The sequence below is a fragment of the Entamoeba dispar genome, genomic scaffold, assembly GCF_000209125.1.
Source record: "Entamoeba dispar SAW760 scf_1105229457981 genomic scaffold, whole genome shotgun sequence".
NCBI classification, from domain to species: Eukaryota; Evosea; order Mastigamoebida; family Endamoebidae; genus Entamoeba; species Entamoeba dispar.
The window spans coordinates 30,731-42,738 of NW_001852964.1; the positions used below are offsets into that span (position 1 = coordinate 30,731).

Below are 12,008 nucleotides of genomic sequence, written 5' to 3' on the forward strand. Positions count from 1 at the left end.
TTCCAGAATTAAGATATATTCGTGGATGTTATAATACTCAACAATACTTTAAAATATATAAAACTGCTCTTGATCATGGACATGTAGTTAATATATTAGCTGATTCTCCATTACGTGGAACAATTACACCACCATCACTCTCATCAGTATTTATTCCACTTCCAGATCCTAGTCTGGACTATATCCATCGGCAACAAACATTACCAAGATATTTCCTTGCAACTTCTGTTAAAGTTGACCAACCAATATTACGGTTTCAAACAACACTTAAAACAGAAACTAAAGAAGAGACTGGAACTGGTTTAATAAAGTCTAATCCAAGAAGAATAGTACCAACATTACACAATGACAAAAAGAAAGGTGTTTCATTACCTACATCATTAGAATCGTCACCTGGAAAAACAACAAGTTCTGCATCTAAATTACATAAATTAATGAAAATGGAAGAAAAAATAGAGAAAGAACGAGAAAAACAACTTGAAAAGGAAAGAAAGAAAGAGGAAAAACAACGAAAAAAAGAAGAAAAGAAAGCAATTAAAGCAAATAGTCGAGGAAGTAGTAAAGAACGATCTTTTGATAAGGCAGAAGAAAAATCAAAAAATTTAATCACATCAAAAAAAATAACAAGAAATTCTAGTAACATAAATTTAACAGGAAGTTTTAAAGATATTTATTCAGTTGGAAGTGTTCAAGAAGGAACAATTAATGAAGTCACATTAGCATTACCAAAAAGATCTGATTCTATGGGATCTATTAAAAAGAAAAAATGGGGATTTTCTTTTTTCCACAGGGAAAAGAAAGACAAAAAAGATTCAACAAGTCAACAAGATTCTCTCAATTCACATGACTCTGAAATGTAAAAAACATCAAATTTCATTTGTATTCTTTCATTTTCAATTTATTTTTATTATGATATTTAGAATAAGTAAAAAAATATCAAAAAAATATATTCAAAATTTTTGTTATAGTAATGAAAAATAATAACGAATTTTTTCAACTTTTAATAAAAAAACCCAATTTAACTCAAAGAGTTAGATAAGTTTTAAAATCTGCTTTTTTATTTGAAATTGGTCATAACTGGTTCACCTGGAATAAGTTTTTCATCTGGTGTCTTAATACTAGTAACAATTACTTTTTCAAGTTTTAAGACATTTTTGATGTAGGTTATTTGTGATTCAAGGAATGATACTTCATTGAATTGAAGAGCAAGGTCAAGAGCTTTTAATCCACTCTTTTTAACATTTTCAACAAGCATCATAGCAAATGACATAGCCTTTTTAGAGTTCTTTTTGATTAATGCATTAAGACATAAACGAGAGGCAAGTTCTTTTTGTGGTGGGAAAGTTGGGACATCACCAACTATAGTAACAATTTCTTTTAATACTTTAGCACACTCCAATTGCCAATCTGGAGTAATTGTACCAACCATAATTTCAGCTTCTTTTGGTGGTTCATTAACTATAGCCTTTTGTCCTTTCTTTGGTTTTGGATGACAATAAGACTCAACACTAGATCTAAATTTATAAACAATTTTAGCAAGATATTCTGCTTCATTAAGAATTTGTACATTTGCTTCTGGAACTTCTGGGAATCTCTCATTCCATAAGAATGTTTTATTACCTAAAAGATCTCTCCAAACATAATCACAAAAATGTGGAGCAATTGGATAAAGTAACTTGATTTGAATTTCAATATATTTCTTAAGTAAATGAGCATTCATTGGAATTCCAACAGTTTCACAATAAGCAATATAACTATCACGTGCAAGAGTTAATTCATAAAATCCTTTATGAAGAGCTTCACGGAATAACATTTTAAGATATGCAGCATCAGTGGCATGGACACTTACATTAATTTGAGCTTCAAATGTTTTATCAGCAAATGTATTTGGCTCATCATTACAACACTTGTTGTCTTTGATTAATTGAAGTGTTTCTTTAATCCATTGAAGTAATGTATGAAGTCTCAACAATCCATTATCTGCAGTTTCTTTTGCAAAGTTAGCATCTTCTACACCATCTCCAGCATCAGCAAGACCAATTCTCATTCCATCTGAAGTATACAATTCAATACCATCAGTAAGAGACAAGAAATTACCAGTAGATTTAGCCATCTTTTCATTATTAATCAATAAATGTCCATTGGCTCTCATTCCTTTTGGGAACTTGTCTTCACCAAACATAGCTGTGTGTGTATAAAGACAGAACAAACAATGATTTGTTAAAAGATCTTTACCTGTTACTCTAACATCAAATGGATACCAATATTCGAATTCTTGTTTCATTTTAGTTAAAGTCTCTTTTGGAATAGTTGTATTTTCTGGTATTTCTTTTTCTGCAAACAAATAATCCCAAACCTCAGGTGTCATTTGTTCTGGTGTAATATGTCCAATTCCTTGTTCTGATCCATTTAAATTACCTTGAAGGTAATGTGCAATAGTATAATAAGCCATATAAATGGTAGAATCAGAAAGTGATTCAATGAGATATCTTTTATCCCATGGGATTAATGTTCCAAGTCCGAAGTTTCTACTACAAGCCCATTGATTCATCCAATTCAATCCATGTTTTAAAGTTTCACGAGTAGAATTATGATATGTCTCCATTTTTTCTACTCTCTTGAGTGTTTCATTTTTCCACTCTTCTTCTCCATATGTAATATACCATTGATCACATAATGATACAACACATTCATCTCCACTTCTAGATATTACTGTTGATGTTGGTTCTGAATATACAAAAGCTTCTCCATTTTCAATCATTTCTGCTTTAATTGGGACTTTAGCGTCTTTAATTTTTTGTCCATTATATTTACCAACAGTTAAGACACCATTATAAAATCCTTGTGTATACACTTTTTCTTTAGCTTGGTCAAGAAGTTTTCTATCATTTGGTGATTTAATTTTAAGTTCATGACAAGCAGTCTCAGCAGCTCTTCTTCCCATTTCTGGAATCTCACAAATTTCAATAAGTTCAAATGGCATAACCCATTCATCAGCAACTCCCATTTTCTTTCTATATTCTGGTTTATTTTTAAGTGTGTAAACATTCATATAATCATCTGGAGAATCAGATGGAACAGAAGTAACAATACCAGTTCCTTTATCTTCTAAAATAGTAGTCATTGGAAGTGTGTAAATCTTATCATATGATGTTAGTGGTGCTTTAAGAGCAGTTCCTAATAATTCACTTCCTTTAACATTACCAATTGAAACTGCTTTATAATCTACAGGTGTTTCTTTAAGAAGTTCTTGATAAACTAAATTATTTCCACATCTCTGAGTACAAACTGCAATTTCTCCATTTTTCATTTCAAATAATTTATAATTAATATCTGGATGAATCCAACAATTTGTTTGTCCATACATAGTTTCTGGCCTCAATGTTCCAGCAATTAAGAAAATTGATTTACCTTCTTTCATTAATTTATTAATTAATTCACTTTTACTTTCAATTACTTTCATTTTAATAGCAACATATTCTTGTGGAATAACTCCTTCTCCACTAGCACGGTCATGGTCAGCACATGGTTGTCCATCAAGTGGTGAATAAATAGTATATCTTTTACCAAATTGAATTTTACCCATTTCTTTTAATTTAAGGAATTGCCATCTAATAAAACTATCAAAGTATGGATTATGATCAGTAGTAATAAATGATCTTCTCCAATCAACTGCAACACCCATAAGTTTAAGGTCTTCAACTCCTAATGGTGGGAAGTATTGAAGCCAATGAAGTGGATCAACAAATTTAGGAATTTCTGATTCTGGAATACCATTTGATTTAAGAATATCCCATTGATGTTTACCTCCTTTTTGTTTAGTTTTGGCTTTAGCAGATCTATGTACATCAAGTGTTTCTACATTTACTTTTTGTGTTTCAACTGGTTTAGATTCTTGTTCAACTGGAAATACTGGTGGACATCCATACTTTTCTATTTCTGTTTTAAGTTTATCAGCACATGCTTTAATAGGCATACCAGTACAATGAAATCCAAATGGGAACATTACTGCTTCTCCTTTTAATTTATGATAACGTGCTGCAAATTCTGCTTTAGTAACTGTAAATGTATGTCCTAAATGAAGTCTACCATTCATATATGGGAATGGGAATGTAACCATATACTTCTTTTGATTTGGATCAATAGGTCCAGTTTCATACAAATGAGCATCATTCCATTGTTTGTTTAATTCAGTTTCAATTGCAGCGAGTTCATCTCTTTTAGCAAATGATTTTGGTTTTTCTTGTTTTTGTTGTGTGTGAGTTTCAGCAGACATCGATGTAACTGAACTAAAACACTCAAGGTTTAAATAAACCCTAATTTTATTTTATATAGAAAAAGAAAGAAAAGATGATGGTATGTATTGTTTATTCTTCTTTGAAATATCATCATTTTAAAAGAATTTAACCTTGAAATTCATCGATGAATAATTTGAGTAATTTAGAAACGAGGAACAGATGCCCTTCCGTTGTTTATAAGAATCAAAATCATAGAAGAAAATCCACCAAAAATTGTTGCCCAAAGAGAATAGAACGGAATAATTTCTGTTGATAATTGGTTTGTTTTAAAGTAATTAAAAACTACTCCTATTATAACACCAATAACTACAACTGCAAACAAATATCGTAATATAACCAAAAGCTTATTTGTTACCACTGTCTTTGGATCAAATTTACACATTGCTGGTGTTATAACATCAAAATTGATAGTACAATGATCTGGTTGTGTTACAGCTGCAGCTTGAGTTTGTCCACACCTTGTAACAACAGTAGTTTTGAAATTTTCTTTACCACAAGATTCTCCAGTATATTGGTATGTTATTGTTTCTAAAAAATAAGTAATAAAATTGGTTTAAACTATACCTATTAATTCTTCAAACTCTTTAATGTGTCCGTTGAAATTTTTTGTGTTTCAACATTGGCAATGTAATAATACACATTCTCAATTTTTGCTACACCATTAATTCCATTATCAAATTCTGGTAGTGATGAACATATCTGTATAACATATTGATTATCTCCAGATGATGCTGTTACTTTGGAATATGGTATGTAAGAATAAATACTATTTCCATCGATCGAACATTTGGGAATTTTAACAGCACAAACAATGCTAACAAATAATAAGAACAACATACTAAAAATATTGTATTTTTAAGATCTTTTTTATTTTTACTTTCTTTCAAAAGTATTAAACAAAACTAAAACATCTTGAAACAATCAAAAAAAAAAAGAAAAATATAACAAAAGAAAGAGAAACCAATATCCAACAAATATAATGATAGAAAAATCTGTGAAAATAAGTATTATTTGTATTGATAGAAATACATTAATTATCATATTAAATATTATCATAATAACTATCACTATAACTATTATCATAACAACTAAAATATTAATGGTGTGAATCATTTCAATTATTTTCATCACATAACTATTTTATTATTAATTTAAACAGAATCAATCAACATTATAATACAAATAAATATTATAATAAAACACAATGATGATATAAATAATATCAAAATAATGAACAAAAACAAATAAGAAATAAAGGAAATAATAGAATTTAAACAATTAAATATTGTACGACAAATTTATTTAATACGTTATGTATTTATCATTATCATTTTTAATTCTTATTACATGATTCAACCATTATTATTAACAATTATTTCGTATTATTTAATTTTTACACTTTCAATTATTATATTTTTTTTATAACACGAATAATTTAAACACAACAAATGGATAAAAACATTATATATGATTCAAAACAACATTAAAAATACACACAAAAATAAAATATTTTAACCGTGTTTATTACCCTTTCCATAAAAATAAAATTATTATTATAAAATGGTCAGATGAAATAGAATAAATTTTACAATAAAAATGATAGTTATAAGTGATAATGAAAGAAATGAATTTTTATAGTAAATTGAGTATAATAAAAACCAATTATGAACAATATTCTCTATTTTACTTAACAATACTTTTTAATGATAATATTTTAATTAAATGTTTTTCAATAACCCAATTTTATTATTATTGTTATTTGAAAAGAATAAACGATCTACTGTTCTTTTTGTTTTCATTTATTTAAATAATTTCAACACAATGATTTATATTATCTTACCACTCTAAAAATAAATGAATGAAAGGGAAAATAAACTGATAAGATTATAAAACAAAAGAACTCAAATAAATACATGTGCTGTTTATTACTTTTATTTATTTCATTTTCTATTGGTGAGTTTTGTCAAAAAGAAAATGAGAATAGTATTATGTTTTATGCAAATTTTACATGTACCAGTTCCAATTTAACGTCAGGTGTATTAACAGGATACTAATTATTCATCAGTTGTTATATCAATTTATGACTATAGTGATGGACTTATTGTTGGTTCGGTTAATCCATTTAAAGCAAGAAAAGTTATTGTACAAACAGAAGAAATGAGTACTAGTTATTCTTATCTCTCCTTTGTAAATATTGAAACAAATTTTAGACTTGAATTGGTCAAAAACTCTTATTCATTTGAAAAAGTTTATTTTATTTTCTACAATGGAAATAGTCCAACAAGAATAATTGGAGGTGTTGGAGGGTTGTTAGTTAGTGGAAATGATTTTTATGATTATAATTACCATTTACCTATTCAACGTACTTATATTAATTCAAATCCTACTACTTTAATTGCTGATTTTAGTTATGTTAATTATGGTATATGGTATTTAATATCGTCATGCGAAGCAGTAATTAATCAAGTAACATCACACCCTCCAACAATGTCAAGTTATTATTTTAATCAAACATGTGGTGGAATGGTTCGTTATTTTAGTTATTATTGTATTGAAATTCATAATATAACAACAGAATGTAATCATCAATTTACAAAAGATGAAGAAGATGATTTCAATTTATTTATTATTACTATCACTGTATCTTTATCTTGTTATAACTGTCAACTATCGTTATCAACAAATAATTATATTATTAGAAATAACTATAAACCATCAAAGACTCATGAAGTATATACATATCCTAATCAATGGCTAAAATATGAATCATCAAATCAAATAAAGTTCGATGTTTATAGAAAGAAAGAACCATATCAAATAATCAAATTCAGTTTAACAATTGAACAATCAAATAAAGGAACAACATTAATTAAAGAAATAGAAAATAATGATAAATCAATTTCAACAGTAATTATTTCTTCTTCAAAACCTTTATATGTTTTAGGTGATGTAAAATTTTCAAAAACAACATTAACAACAAAGAAAAGTCAAATAATGATTATTAGAATGAATGGCGTTAGATTTATTAATGGTGTTAATGATTATCATTGTGATATAATGATTTACAAAGAAGAAACAAGAGAATGTATTCAATGTGAAAAAGGATATTATTTAAATTCAAAACAAGAATGTCAAATTGGTTCACAATGTAATAAAACAAATAAACAAAATCATTGTATTGAATGTGAATATGGATATTATTTAAATTCAAATAAAGAATGTCAATTATTACCAGATAATTGTATTGTAAGATATAAAACGTATTGTTATCAATGTAAAGAAGGATTTATTAAAGAAAAAGGAGAATGTAAAGAAAAAGATAATAAATGTAATAAATCAGAAAGAAATTATTGTTTAAAATGTTCAAATGGATATAAAATACAAAATAATCAATGTAATGGAGATAAAGAAGATCAATGTTATTATGAAGGAAATGAATGTGTATCATGTTCAAATAGATATACATTAAATAATGGAAAATGTTCAAATAAAGAAAAGAATCAAAATGGAAAGAATGAAGAAATATATTGTGAAAATGGAAAATACATTGATAATAATAAATGTATAAAATGTTCAAAATCAGAAATATGTCAAACAAATGATATTGAAATAAAATGTAAATATGAAGAATATTTAGATAATAATAAATGTATAAATAAAACATGTGAAAAAGATATGATAAAAGATCAAAATGGAAAATGTAATAATAATATTTCATATTGTTTAAATAAATCATATGTTAATGGAAAATGTGTTGAATGTTTAAATACATATTCACCTAATTTGAAGGGAGAATGTATTAATACAAAAATAGAATATTGTGAAGAACAAAATGGACATGGATGTAAAAGATGTAAAGAAGGATATTATTTAACAAAAGACATGAAATGTTTAAAATGTGATGATAAATGTGAAACATGTTATGGAACATCTACATATTGTATGAGTTGTTCTAATGATAAATATTTAAGAAATGATAAAACATGTCAATCAAATAAAGAATTAAATGGAACATGTTTACGAATATTAGCAGATGGAAGTGGATGTGGAATATGTCATAAAGGATATTATAGAAATGGGAAAGGATGTTCAAAATGTGAAAAAGAATGTTTAACATGTAATCAAAAAGATAAATGTATAAAATGTGGAGAAGGATATTTTATGAGTTCAACAGGAATATGTAAATCAACAACAACAATTAAAGGATGTAAAGGAGAAATAGATAAAGAATATGGATGTAGAGAATGTTTAACAGGATATTATTTAATAAATAAAGAATGTTCAAAATGTGGAAAACAATGTATAACATGTTTAAATGAGAAAGAATGTAATAAATGTGAAGAAGAATATATAATAATAAATAAAGAATGTATTCATTATTCAAATATTAATAAATGTAAAGAAACAAAAAATAATAAATGTTCAAAATGTTCATTTTGGTATGGAATCAATGAAGACGGAACAAAATGTAATAAAGAAATCGTATGGTGGATGATAATGATAATTATCATCATTATACTTATTATCATCATTATAATAATTATAATTATAATAATAATAATGATTAATTACATTATAAAACGTAAAGAAAAGAAAGAACAAGAGAAAACAACAACAATATTTAAAATTTCACAATCAAATATCAAATTCATATCACTTGGAGATGGAATCATAACAAATAAAAAAGAAATAGAAATAGGAGAAGGAGAAGAAATTGAAGTAAATAAAGAAATCAGAGAATTAATATGTATTGGAAATGAAAAGAAAGAAAAAAAGAAAATACAAATAAGTAGTAAAGAAGAAAATGAAAAATACTCAATTAGAACAAACCCAAATATCATTACAATTGAAGGAGGATATGCATGTGAATTTGAAATATTCATTACAATCAAATGTACTACTAAAATTAAAGAACAAATAATGATAATTAGTAAAACACTTAATAAAATACAAGAAGAAATAATTAAAAGTATTTCAATTAAAGGAGAAACACAAATATCAACACGACTTGATCCCGATGAAATAAAAGAAGAACATAAAATAGGAGAAGGATCATTTGGAATAGTATATATAGGAGAATTTAGAGGGAATCAAGTAGCAATTAAAAAAATGAAACAAATTGATAAAGATGAAAATAAAATGAAAGAATTTGAGAAAGAAGTAATGATGTTAGATAAATTTAGAAGTGAATATATCATTCATTTTTATGGAGCAGTATTTATTCCTAATAAAATATGTATGATAACAGAATATGCAAAATATGGATCAATACAAGATTTAATTAATAAAAGAACAAACACGGAAATACCAAATAAAATAAGAATTAAAATCATGATAGATGGAGCAAAAGGAATTTCATATCTTCATTCAAATGGAATACTACATCGAGATATTAAACCAGATAATTTTCTTGTTGTAACACTTGATGATAATATTGGAGTTAATTGTAAATTAACAGATTTTGGAAGTTCAAGAAACATTAATATGATGATGACAAATATGACATTCACAAAAGGGATAGGATCACCTATTTACATGGCACCAGAAGTACTTAATCGAGAACATTATAAAATGGAATCAGATATATATTCATATTCAATAACAATGTTAGAGATTATTACATGGCAAAATCCATTTCCTAAAGAAATATACAATTTTCCATGGGATATTGCAGAATCAATCACATCAGGTAAACGACCACCAATAATACAAGAAGTTGAAGAAGATATTAAAGAAATTATTGAAAAAACATGGAAACAAGAACCGAAAGAAAGAATAAGAATAGAAGAAGTAGTAAAAATGTTAGAAAGAATTGAAAATAATAATTCAAAATAAACATAAAACAAACAAGTAGAATTGATACATTTAATTTTATTGACATATTTTATCTATTTTATTTAATTACAAATAATGAAATGTACAATAATTAAATTAAAATAGAATACATTCATTCAAAATAACTATATAATAAACAAAATGAAAAATAGAAGAATAAAAAGATACTAAATAACAAGAATGAATATATAAGTATAAATTATATTATAATGAATTTGTTTTGATTATATTCATTTTATTTTCTTTTGAATATGTTTGTTATTAGAATTACTAATTGATTTGTGAATGATAGAGATATTAATGAAGTGATGTATTTGTTATTTTAATTTTATAATCGATGTTATTCTTATCTTCTTTTCTTTTAATTATAATTTTCGTGTTTATCATATAATTTAATTAATTTCTGAATTAGGAGATGGATTAATGTCATAAGAATGAATATGCATTAGAATTAATAAGAATAATAATATATTATGAATGGAAATAATGAATTCAGAGATGATGAAAATGAATAAGAATGGAATCGGGAAGAGATTTTATAAAACATGTAGCAAGAAAAATAATAAAAATAAACTTAATGACATATATTTATTGTCACAAAATAAGAATGAACCATCTATAATAATAAAATACCAAAACAGTAAATTTAATGAATTATATATTTACATATTAATAAATGGAAAATAAATAATGTAAGTAGCCATTTAATAAAATACTTTGAAAATGAAATGACTGATATGAAATTAACAATTAAAATATGGAAGAATATTAATATAAAAAGAATGAAAATAGATTGAGAATAAAAATATAAAATAAATATAATGAATGATGAAGAAATAGAGAACAAAATAAAATTCATCATCAATAAAATAAATAAATCAAAGAAGATATAAAATAAAGAAATGAACAATATATTGAAACATAGAATAATTAATAAAAGTCAATATACTTATATAGATAAAAGAAATAAAAATAATAAAAGGTAAATCCAATATTTAATAATAAACTAGAAATGGATAGAATTGACCGAGATAAAATAATAGAAAATAATAAACGTGAAAGACTAAATGAAACATTGAGACGGATAAATTTATAAATATATCTAAAGAAAAGAGAGTAAAAATAAATAATTCCCAAATCAAAAAATAATCAACTAACTTAATTTTATATTGTACTGTAAAGCCTTAGTTATCATAAAATATATATTACATAGGATATTTAAAAAATAACCAATTTCATTTACCTTGGCCTTGAGGCCTTTTTATTCTGAACATAGTAAGAGAAACTCAATAATCAATAAAAAAATATTAGAGATGTCAGATAAAGATTAAAAAAAAGTTAATGAAGAAAAACTAAAAATGACTATTAGATTAAAAGATTATCAAGACAACATTATTTATAGAATGATTAAAGAAAAAAAAGAAATAAAAAATAAATTGAAAATAATAAAAAAAATACTTTAAATTGATTCTCAAAGGAATTTAAATTAAGTTATTGTGAGTGTAAGGAAGAAACCTCCGTTTTAAATTCGTTTAAATTTGAATGCCTGCAAACTTAGTATTTTCTTGAGCAGAAATAGTAATACTATTCATTACATTAGTGAAAATAGTTATTTGAGCGTCATCCAAATATTCTTTATTTTCATTTATTTCATTAATTATTTGAGTAATTTTGTCAGGTGTGATTTGATCAAGTAATGGGAAGAAATAAATGTAATGATTGATAAACATGATTAACAGTTTCTTTTTTTCTTCTTCATCAATAATTCTTTCTATTTCATTTCTTGCTTTATTAAGAGTATCAATACAATGATCTTTATCTTCTACATTACTATTATTTTTAATATCTAAACTAGCAATTTTGCACATCATTTCA

General features: G+C 25.2%; 5 protein-coding genes across 5 annotated transcripts in view, besides 14 other annotated features; 2 read left to right on the top strand and 3 right to left on the bottom strand.

Annotated features, from left to right (window-relative positions):
- Nucleotides 1–860, top strand: part of EDI_060680 (uncharacterized protein) — a gene marked incomplete at both ends in the record, with an annotated part of 1,000 nt that extends 140 nt beyond the window's left edge. The window contains one exon of the mRNA XM_001734159.1: nucleotides 14–860. Within this exon, the coding sequence (XP_001734211.1) occupies nucleotides 14–860 (847 nt within the window). The remainder of the gene's footprint in view (nucleotides 1–13) is intronic.
- Nucleotides 483–531: a microsatellite.
- Nucleotides 861–895: 35 nt separating the features above from the next.
- Nucleotides 896–984: a sequence feature (AT_rich).
- A 73-nt stretch (nucleotides 985–1,057) lies between these two features.
- On the bottom strand, nucleotides 1,058–4,276 carry EDI_060790 (leucyl-tRNA synthetase, cytoplasmic, putative; the record flags this gene model as incomplete). The annotated part of the gene is made up of 1 exon (XM_001734160.1): nucleotides 1,058–4,276. The coding sequence occupies one exon, from the start codon at nucleotides 4,274–4,276 to the stop codon at nucleotides 1,058–1,060; it is 3,219 nt and encodes a 1,072-aa protein (XP_001734212.1).
- A 164-nt stretch (nucleotides 4,277–4,440) lies between these two features.
- Nucleotides 4,441–5,135, bottom strand: EDI_060800 (uncharacterized protein; the record flags this gene model as incomplete). Its single annotated transcript, XM_001734161.1, has 2 exons — nucleotides 4,441–4,826; nucleotides 4,880–5,135. 2 exons carry the CDS (start codon nucleotides 5,133–5,135, stop codon nucleotides 4,441–4,443), a joined length of 642 nt encoding a protein of 213 aa, XP_001734213.1.
- A 104-nt stretch (nucleotides 5,136–5,239) lies between these two features.
- Nucleotides 5,240–5,567: a repeat region.
- An 89-nt stretch (nucleotides 5,568–5,656) lies between these two features.
- Nucleotides 5,657–5,723: a sequence feature (AT_rich).
- A 110-nt stretch (nucleotides 5,724–5,833) lies between these two features.
- Nucleotides 5,834–5,860: a sequence feature (AT_rich).
- A 351-nt stretch (nucleotides 5,861–6,211) lies between these two features.
- On the top strand, nucleotides 6,212–10,133 carry EDI_060810 (protein serine/threonine kinase, putative; the record flags this gene model as incomplete). The annotated part of the gene is made up of 2 exons (XM_001734162.1): nucleotides 6,212–6,281; nucleotides 6,364–10,133. 2 exons carry the CDS (start codon nucleotides 6,212–6,214, stop codon nucleotides 10,131–10,133), a joined length of 3,840 nt encoding a protein of 1,279 aa, XP_001734214.1.
- Nucleotides 8,644–8,718: a sequence feature (AT_rich).
- Nucleotides 8,790–8,863: a microsatellite.
- Nucleotides 8,970–9,109: a microsatellite.
- Nucleotides 10,042–10,141: a microsatellite.
- Nucleotides 10,142–10,201: 60 nt separating this feature from the next.
- Nucleotides 10,202–10,328: a microsatellite.
- Nucleotides 10,329–10,774: 446 nt separating this feature from the next.
- Nucleotides 10,775–10,811: a sequence feature (AT_rich).
- A 59-nt stretch (nucleotides 10,812–10,870) lies between these two features.
- Nucleotides 10,871–11,034: a microsatellite.
- Nucleotides 10,932–11,113: a microsatellite.
- Nucleotides 11,114–11,428: 315 nt separating this feature from the next.
- Nucleotides 11,429–11,590: a microsatellite.
- Nucleotides 11,591–11,665: 75 nt separating this feature from the next.
- Nucleotides 11,666–12,004, bottom strand: EDI_060820 (uncharacterized protein; the record flags this gene model as incomplete). The annotated part of the gene is made up of 1 exon (XM_001734163.1): nucleotides 11,666–12,004. The coding sequence occupies one exon, from the start codon at nucleotides 12,002–12,004 to the stop codon at nucleotides 11,666–11,668; it is 339 nt and encodes a 112-aa protein (XP_001734215.1).
- Nucleotides 12,005–12,008: the final 4 nt, after the last annotated feature.